Source organism: Pteropus alecto, unplaced genomic scaffold, assembly GCF_000325575.1.
Source record: "Pteropus alecto unplaced genomic scaffold, ASM32557v1 scaffold3, whole genome shotgun sequence".
Classification (NCBI taxonomy): Eukaryota; Metazoa; Chordata; class Mammalia; order Chiroptera; family Pteropodidae; genus Pteropus; species Pteropus alecto.
The window spans coordinates 34,607,069-34,619,635 of NW_006442484.1; the positions used below are offsets into that span (position 1 = coordinate 34,607,069).

At 31.0% G+C, this 12,567-nt stretch overlaps 1 protein-coding gene across 7 annotated transcripts in view; it reads left to right on the forward strand.

Moving 5' to 3' along the window:
- TANK (TRAF family member associated NFKB activator) overlaps nucleotides 1–12,567 on the forward strand; it is a 63,622-nt gene that overhangs the window by 30,190 nt on the left and 20,865 nt on the right. For 6 of the 7 annotated variants that reach the window (XM_006921117.3, XM_006921118.3, XM_015596422.2 and 3 more), the window contains 2 exons: nucleotides 3,955–4,063; nucleotides 5,149–5,267. The exons of the other annotated variant lie outside the window; for it this stretch is intronic. In XM_006921117.3, coding sequence (XP_006921179.1) covers nucleotides 3,955–4,063; nucleotides 5,149–5,267 — 228 coding nt within the window. The remainder of the gene's footprint in view (nucleotides 1–3,954; nucleotides 4,064–5,148; nucleotides 5,268–12,567) is intronic. 7 annotated transcript variants of the gene reach the window in all.

Sequence of the window (12,567 nt, forward strand, 5' to 3'; positions counted from 1 at the left end):
TTTTAAATTTAAAATTGAAGTTGATGTTCAGTTCACCAAAGTGTCAAGATAAGACATATAGTTTGTGTCTAAAGTGCTATATATCGAGATAATTATTTAATAATCTTCCTTCATGAACTGTGGAGCTCTCTATTGAGAGCATTTGTGGCAGCCAAGCACATCCTTCAATAAAGCTTTTGTTCTCTTTGTTAATCTTGGAAAAGTTTGAAAGGTTTTTAAATTGAGACTTTTTTTTAATCCAGTCAACGTTTATTAGAGTCTTATTCATTTTACACTTGAGGGAAAACAATGGTGTATTTCAGAATATTGAGGTCCTTAAGGATGAAAAGAGAAAACGTTTGCTCCACTTAGAGTGTTATAGATGACGTAAGGACACTTGAACCTCTTTTCCCCCCATCTAGGAAATAAGTGCTTTGGAAAATATGAAAAATGAGAATTTTCATTGTCAGCAATAGGAGGAAAAATTCAATTTATAGAACGATTTTAATATTTATGAAACTCATGAAAACTTGAGCAGCTGTATGTCCAAAATTATAGAGAACATGCTGCTTTAGTTTTGAAGATGGATTGAAATTGTGCCTGGATAAAGGGACTTTTCTTAAGATAAGCTCTTCCTTGCTTTATGATAGTTGAGAGTATGTATAGACAACCATTTTTAATAAATTTAAGGTGTGTACTATATTAATTACCATTGTTTTAAGTTTTGTTTTTGAAGACTAAGAAAGAATACAAAGTACTTTATGGCACAAGTACCTAAGTACCTGTTTTACCTCTTTGGATGCTGGTAGACCACTTGTTTTGCTAGTCTTTAGAATTGGAAGGAGTGTCAAATACACAGAAGCCAGAGTCATCTTGGCCAGATGGTGTTTGATACAGATGGATGGTTAGTTGTCATGCAGATCTCTTAGTTGGTAACTTGTTGCTGCCATCTGACTCAAAGAATCACTCACACACACTGGCTGTCAAAAGCATCTTCTCTTCTGTCTGTTTTAGCTGTCATGTCTATGCTCTGTACAGAAGTGTTGACAAGACATTGCTGTTGTACATTTTCAATGTGGTTGTTAGAGATTTTTCTGTTTTGTGGGGTCTTTGATAGTGCTGGAATGTACTTGCTTTGCAATTGTTTTTTAAAAAATACTGTGACAGTGCAATAATTACCTGACCTTTTAAAAGGACTTTTCAGGTTATAAGTTCCATTCAGTAAACAAAAGCATTTAATTTAAAAAAAAAAAAAAAATTTCTTTCTTTTAGTTTCCAAACTGAATTCTACCTGGTTATTTCCCAATCTGATATAATATCCTCTGGACTTTCCCTCTCATAGCCTTATGGTCAAAATCTTTATACTATTTTCTGAATATGTGTTTTTCTCTTCTCAAATTAGTAACTTTTTTTTCTGATGGTATAAATTTCCCTTTTTTTCAAAAAAAAAAAAAAACAGACATTGCCTATTTTTTGCATTTATTTTCTCAAACGTTACTTCCTTCTGTCTTATTCACCCACTGACCTTGTCTCCACTTTTCCTGTTTCCCTTATGAAATGTAAGCATAGCCTTTTCTCCGTTCTCTCTGGTCACTTCTGAAGGCATGTCTATTTCTAGGATATTCCTTTAACAACTTAAAGTACTTTATATATTCAAGTAATGTTTACTGAGCATCTCAGTATGTGCCAGGCATTCTGCTATACTCTGGAGATATCAGGGGAAAATAGACTCTGCCCTTGAGGAGGTCATAGTTTGAAGGGAAATCAGACATATAGACAGACTAGAATACTGTAATTTCTTTAAGTATATGGAAAGAGCAGTGAGGGAATATGGACCAATGCTACCCTCTTTTCCTTGCTATACTGTCAAAGTATTAGTTTTGAAATTAATATAGAATTTGCTTAAGTTTTTAAAGTACTTTATTAAGTGCTTTAAGAAATAGTTCAAAACTTCAACTTGAAATAGTTGTTGATCTATTGATTTTTCTAAGCTAATGAATACATTTTCAGCATTATTCATTTATTATATTATATACAGATGTGTTAAAGTATGTTTTTAAGCCAGAAACTAGAAGATGAAAATTACCTGGCAAAAGCTTTTTGAGTTGGCTCCAAAAGAAAATACAGGTCACTTGGTTTTACATTAAGTTGGGAAAAAAATATGTATAGTAGATGGAGAATGGACTGAAGCTCGAATAAACTTACACATTTATACTAGGCCTATTTCTAACTTGCTAAGTTTTTTGTGCTGGTTACTTAATGTCTGAGTAATAGAATATACATACCTATCAAAATATAGTGAAAGAATGGGTAATTATTGGTCATTGTTTGTGAAGAGCTTTGAATTCTTTGGAGAAAGTTCTAAATACACAGAAATAGATAGAGAAAACTGTAACATCAACTTCTTTTCTGATTCCTCAGCCCTGGTGGCTGTGTGTAGCCCAGGTAAATTTAAGGTTATACAGAATTTGCTGTAGATGTTTGAATCCTTTCAGTCAATCTACCTACTCTTTCTAGAGCCTTGAATGTAAATTTATATAAGATGTCATGTCCTGGGAAATCTGACCCTAGACTGGATTTTGGTATCAAAGATACAGTTCTGATACTCAGTCATAGGGCTTATCGTCCTGACAGACTCACAAGGTTAATTCTTCTACTTGTAATAATAAAATTTACTTGGATTTTTTTAAACTTAGATTCTTTATTTCCTTAAATTTTGTTTTCAATAAGCATGTACTGAATACCTCCTATAATTATGTTGCAGAGCTCTATAGGAGTATCAGGTAATGTAAGACTGCACTTAGGCAACATGTAATGATGGCACATCACTTGGGTTATTTATCAGCTCTCAGTTATGTTTGAATTGTATCATAAAACGTGACCTTTTATTTGGGAAAATGTGGGGTTTTGCTTTAATTTCTTAAGCTAATTTATTTTGGGAATCTGGGAACAGCTGTGTGATTTATAAAGAACTTTAGGCTTATTCATCTCTGAAAACAATAGAGCTTAACTGATTTTGAACTTTGATTATGAATCAACTCAAAATCAAATATTTAGTGTCTACCAAAGTACATTCTGAGATTATTAGGACCCCATTTCATGTTTCAGGGAAATTATAATTTAATAATTTGTTTATTTGTTCCTCCAAATGTAGAAATTGGTCAAGAATCCTCTTGTTTTTGGTAATATAGTTTTAAGACTGATACTAATTTGATAACTGTAATGCAACATTTTCAGATTCGCTTGAAGGTTTACAGTGTCTGTATTCTCTAATGAAAACTTGTGTCTTCTTTCATTGCTTAATTTTCACAGCCATTGAAATAAAATAGCAAGATGAATAGATTAAAAATACAAGGAAAATTATGGTATTTAAGATATTCACTAAAAATTAACCATGTGTTTCCTTGACTTCTTAAAACTTTTAGAAAAGAAGTTTATAATCAATATAATTTTATAATTTGTACACGTTCCTTTAGTTTTCATAGTGTCTTAGTGAGTGCCACTTCTTTTTTGTTTTTGTGCTCTAAAAATAAATTTTGTGCTCTAAAAATAAATAAGTATGTTTATTTAAAAGACATGAAATCTTACCTTTTTTTAAGTTAGTGGGTATTTTTATAGAATAACAAGATAGCATTCATTTTATCGTTCATGCCCTTTTTGTTATCATTAAGGATTAAATCTAAATTACAATTTGTATCCTAACTGAAGGACCAAAAAACCATATGTTGAACTCTTAACTGAAATTTTCCTTAAGATGATTTTTAAAATTTTACAGTGTTTCAAGTGTTTTAAATTACAGATGTTTGTAATGATTATAAATACATTGCTGGAGCCAGTTTTTAGCTCATATATAAATGCTCAATACCTAGGTGAAAGCAATATGGGCAACTTATATCTATATAATCATTAATAGACAGTAAATGTATATACATATCTTTCAGTAAATATCAGACTAACTGGTTTTTATATCAACAGACTGAGAACTATGAGCTGAGAATACGTGAGCAACAGAAACAGCTGTCACTTCAACAAACTATTATTGACAGGCTAAAATCACAGTTACTTCTTGTAAATTCCAGTCGAGGTATGTTCATGTAAATTTTTGAACCACTTCTAGAAAAGAAAGGTGGAAGTCAAGTTTTTCTATTTTATTTTTCCTTTGTTTATCAATAGTTCTCACATTTTAATAACTGTGGTACAGTTACTTACTATGTTTATTTAAGAAATTAACACTTGCAAGATATGGGAAAATGGACATTCACATATACTATATGGTGGAACTCTAAGTTGATAAAACTTCCTAGAAGACAATTTGCCAATAAATAACCAAAGCTTTTTAAAATGTCTGCCTTTTAAACCAAAAATTTAAGTTCTAAAAATATATCATAAAAAAATATTTGCTCAAGTACTCAAAGATAAGTATGCAAGGATGCTCATCACAGCAAAATTTCTAAAAATGGAAAAACTAGAAATAAAGAAATGTCTAACAGATAAATTATAGTCGTTCATATAATGAACAGCTAGGTAGCCAAGAAAAATGATGATAATAGATTAACTTACTAACATGACATGTACTCATGATATATAGCAAAATGAGCAAAACACAATATAAAAATAAGTTTTATTTGTGCAAAAGAAATTATTGTGTGAATTTATATGTATAAGAAAAGAAAAAGTCTGATAAAATATAAGCCAAAATGTTAACAGGAATAATTCACAGATGATAAAAATTGCGGGCAGCTTTATTTTTTATTCTTTTTAACATGTCTGCATTTTCTAGTAGTTATACAAATGATTATCTTAAACAAGAAATGCATACCTAAAAATGTGACTTAAATCAAAGTTTAATTGTTATTGCCGGTGGTTAAGCTGCAAAGAACATAATTCTAGTTTTCTAAATTCTATATATTTTATATACCACTAATTTTATTAGAGTAAGGGCTTTGTGTGTTTTTTGGGGGGTGGTGGAGGGGAATAGCAAGCAAATATGCCAAAATCTGAATGGCCAAATCTAAGTTGTCAAAGTAAGTATTTTCTAAAGAATTTTTAAAATTTATAATTTAATAACTCTTTAAAATTAGGGGTTTGGGTTTGTAGTCTTTTTAGTTTTCCAAGTAGTAGCAAAAACAAAGTTTTCCTACTTATGTCCAAGAGGGTTTTGTTTTACAGATAATGGTTATGGCTCTGTTCCCCTGCTTGAAGACAGTGAAGCAAGGAAGAATAATTTGACTCTTGATCAGCCACATGATAAAGTAAAATTGGGAATACCAAGAGAAAAAGAATCAAAGGTAGACTGCACTGCTGGCTTATTCCCTAAAGGACATAAAGAATGAGAAATTAGGTTCCACAGACTTCCTGTATTATTTAGTCAGTATTCTGTCATAACTTGGGTGGGCAGGAATGGGGGAGAAAGTGGATAAGATTCTTTTTAACCCTAACATTGCTTCTGCAAAAAAGCAACATTCAAATGCTGATACATAACACATCTTCCTCATTTTATTTTCCTGAGATGGACCCGCCACTGAAATTCTAAACAGAAGTTCTTTTAAACAACTTACATGTTTCTAAGTAGAAGCAATATTTCCAAATAAAATAAAAGCTTAGGTTTCATATTTTTAGTGTTCTCTTTTTGATATCACCAGCATTTAATAAAGAAATAAAAGATCAAGCTAAAATAGCTATTAAGACACAGATGTTCCTGGATTAGAAAATAGAGTTCTAGTTTTTTCCTCAATTGCCTGTGCTTAAATTAAACCAAAAAAAAATCCACCTAACCAGCTTAAGGAAAAGTCTTCATTGAAACAATATAGAAAAGAATATTCCCTATCTGCAAGGAGACAGATACAAAGATATACTACCTAAACATCCATCAGTTAGAAACAGCCTAAATATCCATCAGTAGCAGAATGCTACATCATTGCAATAAAACACTTTAGAAAAATTTAAATAAATATTTATATGTTAATATTCCTAGATTTTTAAAAAATATTGAGTAAAAAATGGAAATTTTAAAATGACAAAATAGGAATAATTTATGTACATTTTCAAACATAAGCAGTATGACATGGTTCATAAAAACAGATATGTAGTAAAAGTACAAAAACATAGATAGGAGGGGTACACATCTTTAGAAAAATGATCACCTCTACAGTTGAGGAGAAAAGAGATTGATTCTGGGAAGGCGATAAAAGAGACTTCAGTTGTATCTATATCTTTTTTTAAAAAAAAACAAAAAGTTCTTAAATATGGCTGAATGTTACCACTTCTTAAATCAAGGTAGTGAATATCTAGATGTACATGTTATTCTCCATGTTATTCTGAATCATTTAAATTTTATGTTTAAAAAGAATTCTTTAAATGAGATGAGTTGGATTTTAGTGGGATGAAACAGCTTTTGAGTAAAATAAGATCTAACAAATGAAGACTCTTAACAGTTACAATACCAATTAAGTCAAGAGTGCTTTATTTCCTCCTTTCCTCTTAAATGTAGATTTTAGCTTTGTGTGTCGGGTTATTCTGTTATTGATCTCATAATTAAGTCTATCTTAACGTTTTTATTTAACATCAAATCTGAAAAATTCTATTTCGATACTTTCTATAAATGAAAATTTCAGAAAGAAAAGTTTCTTATCATATCTCTCAGTTCATATTTTTTAATTCAAAATCTTTTTTTTTTTTTTAATTTGACTCACTCGGCTTTTTTTATTTGACTCTTCACCCCCACTCCAATTTCCATTTATCTTAAAATGCTGATAAATACAAGAAACCATGGCACTGGAATACGTTCAGGTTTATTTTGCAAAAGATGAAATTCAGAAACAATGATTCTGACTTTTTTAAAGTTTTTTTTTATTGAATTTTATTTTATATTAGTTTCAGCTGTGCAGCACAATGATTAGACATTTATATAATTTATGTAGTGATCCCCCTGATTAGAGTAGTACCCACCTGGCGCTATACATGATTATTACAATATTTTGACTCTATTCCTTATATTCCACATCCCCGTGACTATTTTATAACTAGTAGTTTGTACTTCTTAATACCTTCATCTTTTTTACCCAGCCCCCCGAGCTCCCTCCCATCTAGCAATCACCAGTTTGTTCTCTGTATCTATGAGTCTGTTTTCATTTTGTTTGTTCATTTATTTTGTTCCTTGGATTCTACATATAAGTGAAATCATTTGTCTTTCTCTGTCTGACTTATTTCACTCAGCATAATATCTTTTAGGTCCATCTATGTCATTACAAATGGTAAGATTTCATTTTTTTATGGCCGAGTCATATTCCATTGTATATGTACCATAACTTCTTTATCCAGTCATCTTTCGATGGGCACTTAGGTTGCTTCCATATCTTGGCTATTGTAAATAGCGCTGCAGTGGACATAGGGGTACATAAATCTTTTCAAATTACTGTTTGGGTTTTTTGGGTTTTTTTGTTTTTTTTGTTTTTTTGATAAATACCCAGAAGTACAATTATGACTTGTAAAATACAGTTTTATGATTCGGTCTATACAGTACATTACAATCATTGAACTGCTATAAAATGCTGACATAAATTTAGTGCTTAAGTAAACAATATTTACAGTCCCTTTTCGTTTTTCAAGGACTTCTAAATGTCATTTTTACCATTAATTTTTAATCAAAGTTCTTATATTTATTCTAGTTATAACATTTCTCTGAAGATAATATCTCTAGTTCAAAATATATTAAAGGTATTTTTGAAAATAGTCTTGGTTAGAACAAAAGGGATGATGTGAAAGACTACGATATGTCAATAATTTAGTTTATTTTAAAATTGGTTAATTTCATTATTTATGAAAGTTTTAGTTTATTTTTCAGTCAGTAAATATTCAAAAGGAACCTTCAACAGAATTCATTTTTAGTTACATTTGTTTGAATTTTGTAAGATGCCTTTTATCTATAAAATATATATTTAGGTACCTAGCCTGAAATTAAGGATAAGTAGTAGAAATCATGTCAGAGATAGCTTATTTACAAAGAATTACTAATGTTACATCAATTGTAGCTTCATTTGTGGACAGACATTAAGAGAAAAAAATAGAAAGCTCCTAGTAAGAAATAAGTCAAAATTTAGTGAGTTCTCTTAATTATCTTTACTAATAGGGGAAAGATTTATGTGACAGCCACATATTTAATACTTTGAATAGCTCATCAACTCAGTCTTCTTATTCTGTAACCATTTAGTAAAAATAAAAAGCAACTGTCTTGAATTTTAGCTTTCTCATCTTCCACTGTATATATAGATCCAAAGTGCTAATAAGCACTGGATACATAAGGAATCAAAAAGAAGGAGAAGTATATTCTAAAAGAATTTATTGAGAATTTGAGAGCTGGCTGTATATTCATTGTAAAAATTTAGGTCTAATTTAGAAAAATACTGGCCAATCAAGCAATTGAAATTAAAATTTTTCATTGGCCTATGTCGATCTATACTTATTGAGTTATAATTAAATTCACTAGTAGCTAATAGAAGTAAAATCCTTCTCTAAAAATCTTTGAATGATTTGGATATATTAGAGTTTTTCTAAAATGAAAAAAATTTGTATTGATTGGTTTCAATTTTGTAAAAGTATGCATCTGCATATAAGACAAGAACTAGAAGGCAATATGCAGAAATAGCTAAGATAATGGTATAATTTATTTTTTTCTATTGTTAATATACTTTTATAAGTCTTCTCAAAAATTGATTTCTGGAAATCATTTTTCCAATCAATTGGCCTAGCCTCTGTAATGAATTAGTACATTAATAGGAATGCTTTGAACCAGTAACAGAAGGAAGCTACTACTAACCACTCTTTCTTCCTCCTGTTTGGTGGGTGGTTTGAGGATTTGTTTTCTTTAGACTATTTATTTTGCTTCAAATTTGGTTAGAATATTTGAGAGGGGTAAGACCCATGCACATTATGGCAAATGGCAACTATGGCCTCCTCGGTGAATGAGACAGAGAGTAGAGGATAGAGTTATGTTGAAAGGAAAGAGACCCTTTTAGAAAATTTTATTAGAAAACACGAAATTTATAGTTCAGCCTCCGTTCATGCTAATCCTACACAAACAGCATGCAAGAATGCTTTGACTTGTAAAAGACATCAAGAAGTCAAGATAACAGAGCCTGTATCATTGGCCTTCCCTTAGTACTCTGCTTATAGTTTAGAGACATTAGAGAAGTACTCAGTTTAATGGAAAACTTTCACCTCTTGTTCACCATAGTAGAACGCACTGTCTTCCTTGACAAGATATGACTTTGGTAAAGGGGGCATTGTATTATCTATCAAGTCGTATATCATATATATCTATTATGTAACAAAGCACCCCAAATTTACCTAAAAACTTAACAAATATTTACTATCAGTTTCTGTGGGTCAGAAATTTGGGAGTGACTTAGCTGGTTCAGAATCTCATGTGACTGAAGTCATGAAGTGGGCAAGGGCTTCAGTTATCTATAGGCTTGACTGAGGTTGGAGGATCCACTTCTAAGATGGTATACTCATGTGACTAATGGCAGGAGACCTCACCACCTGGACCTCTTTTCACAACCTAGCAGATAACTTCTTCAAAGTAAGAAAGTAAGAACAAGAGAGAGAGCAAGGAGGAAGCCACTGTGCTTTCTATGATCTAGTCTTTAAAATCACATACCTTCCTTTCCATTTTATTCTTTTCATTAGAAATAAGTCACTGAGTTCGCCAGAGACAAGGAAATAGCTCCTCCTCTTGAAAGGAAGAATATCAAAGATTTTGTAAACATATTTTAAAAGCATCATAGGGATTGTAGATTGTGGTGTACAGAAGAGAGAACCAAAGATCAAGGGTGTATTGGAGGACCTAGTATTTAATTTACCATATGATAAATATTAATGAAAGGTAAAGGAGGTTGGCAGAATTTAATAGCGAATTCTACTACTTGAATCCTATCATTATTCTCAGTAGAAGGAAATATAACTTATCATTTTAACAATTTCAAAAGTCCTAATATGAATACAGACTTTCCAGAGGAAACTGGCTAAGCAGTGGTTTAGAGAACCAAGAAACAGTTGCATATTATTGCTAATTCTTTTTTATAACCAATTTTAAAAATTAAAAATATTTGTATATATGAAATCTAATAACAAAAATGCACACACTTATTTTTGGCAAAGACTATTATCTCTTGTTTGTAGGACACCGTTATCAGACATAGTAACAAATGTCATGATGGCAGTTATTTTTTTTGTTTCAAATCTCAGTAGGTTATAACTAAAATGCATTTATAGCTTTTTAATTTAATTAAATTTATCAGAGTGACGGTTAATAGAATAATATAGGTTTCAAGTGTACAAATTCTATAATACATCATCTGTATATTAGCAGTTATTTAAATAACATGTTACATTTTAATGTAAATATAAATTGGCATTGTTTAATTTACTTTTTTAAAACTAGGATTGTAATATACTGGATCATTTTTATGATCTTAGAAGTAAGAGATTTTTATAATACTGCTTCTAGGAAGCACTTCAGTTTCCAAAGTAAATGCTATCCTGGGTGTCTAGGGCTTAACTCATCTTTCCATCCTACTTTTTTTCTGTGTGTGTGGCAGTTATACAAAAGTCTAGGGTATTTTGTTGCAGGAAAATATATAGATATCAATAATATAGACTATATAAAAGAATTTGTTGATATTGATAAATTTTGTTTACTCATTCATTCAGTAACTAAACTGCTCTGTACCTGTCACTGCCAGCCCCCGGAAGAACAGAGATATTGTCCCTGCCCTCTGGTTTAAAGTCTTGATTTAATAACCAAAATAGAATTATTAAATGTTGTAAAGTTATTTCAGATTCTAGGATCCAAGATACAAAGTAAATATAGTGTGAGTCTATTTCAACTTTTAACTTTTAAAATAGAGATTATATGTTCATGTGTCAAAAGAGCTGATTTTATGTTTGATTTTTGATTTTCTATACTTATTTCTAATTTTTTCTTTATATGTATCTTTTTTATCTAAGTTATATGCTTTAAGGAAAAGTTTAAAAATACAAAGAATGCCATTATTACTAAAAGATATTAATTAGACAGTTAGCAAATTTCTAATGTAGCTATCATACTGATTAGATCAGCAGGTATATGGTAGCTTTGAGAAGCAGAAAAGATTTTGTAGGTTTAGAATAGTAAAACAGTGATGTAGCCATGGAGCTGCCATCAGTGCTGACATTAAGGAAATTATGTGCTGTACCTGGCAATTGCAAGTAAATATAGATGCTCTGACACGTTTGAAGAAAGCTGATGTCTAAAAATTCACCTGTCAATCACTGAGACAAGAAGTATTTATTGAACTCCTCCTATTTGCCTAGCCTTGCTTGTCATTGACAGGAATACCAAAAGAAAAAAAAAAGTGAGACAAGATCCATCTCCTTTAAGAAGCTACAATCTGGTTGGAGAAACAAAGATTTAGAGACCCAAAGCAATTAGCAAGCACTATAAGACTGTGAAGTTCTAATTATATGACAAAACGAAATCCTAATTATAATTTTATGCACAGATAAAACTTAGGACTTTATTTTAAGAATAGCAATTCCCAATGACCTCAAGGTAGGCTTGAGCACAGGCTCAACATTTAGTTCAAGTAAGGAAAAGAAAAAAAATTCTTATTTACCGTTATCTTGGTAATGTATGAATAGATGTGTAAACTTAATTGTCTACAAGATTTTAATGGAAAAAGAATAATTTGTAGACAAGAACCAAAATTATTCCAGGCTACTTTGGAGAACACTATATAAACTAAAGGCTAAAACTGAGGGGTTTGAAAGAGCAATTTCATTTACTAGAACCTTTTTTAAGTGACATAGTCATGGCTTCAGAGGGAAGGGTGCTCCTTACCTTTTTGTTACTTTATTCTTTAGACAGTCCTTCAATGAGAGCCATTTACCCATTGTGAATTACTCCAATTATTATGTATGACAGTTCCAGCAGGCAGTGTATGAACTTTAACCTTGTTCTGCTTTCTGGCCTTCTGTAGCTTATAAAATACTAGCCTCACAAGTCTAGGACTTGGGTGCCGTCCCCATCCTTGAACTGTTCATCTTTTATATACTCCAGACTTCAGGTATAGCTCCCACTTAGGGATCTCCATCTGAGTTTTAGGCCCCCATAGCTTCTCTGAACACTCTAGATACTTTCTCTATTGTAAGTCTCTCTTAAACTATATTTATTTGTTAAGTTGCTATATATTGTAAAAAGCTTTAAAAGAGTATAGTATATAGGTAGATGATAAATATGTTTTTCATCATTTGAACAAAAGGTGGAAATTAGACCATTAATGAAAATTAATTACCAAGTGATTTCTGTGGGTAAGTTAAATCAGGTTTACGTCATCTAAACCCAGTACGTTTCCTAAGAGAGGAACTTGAAATAAATTTGACTGTTTATGTTTATTACTCAACTTTGTAAAAAAAAATTGTCCCTGTATTGTTTTAATGCTACTTTCTTTCTTTTTATCACCTTTTATTAGATAGAGATTGTGATTGTGCCCACTGTACATTGGCACATGTTAACCTAGGCTGGGGCTTACAGAAGACTGGAGAAGGGGC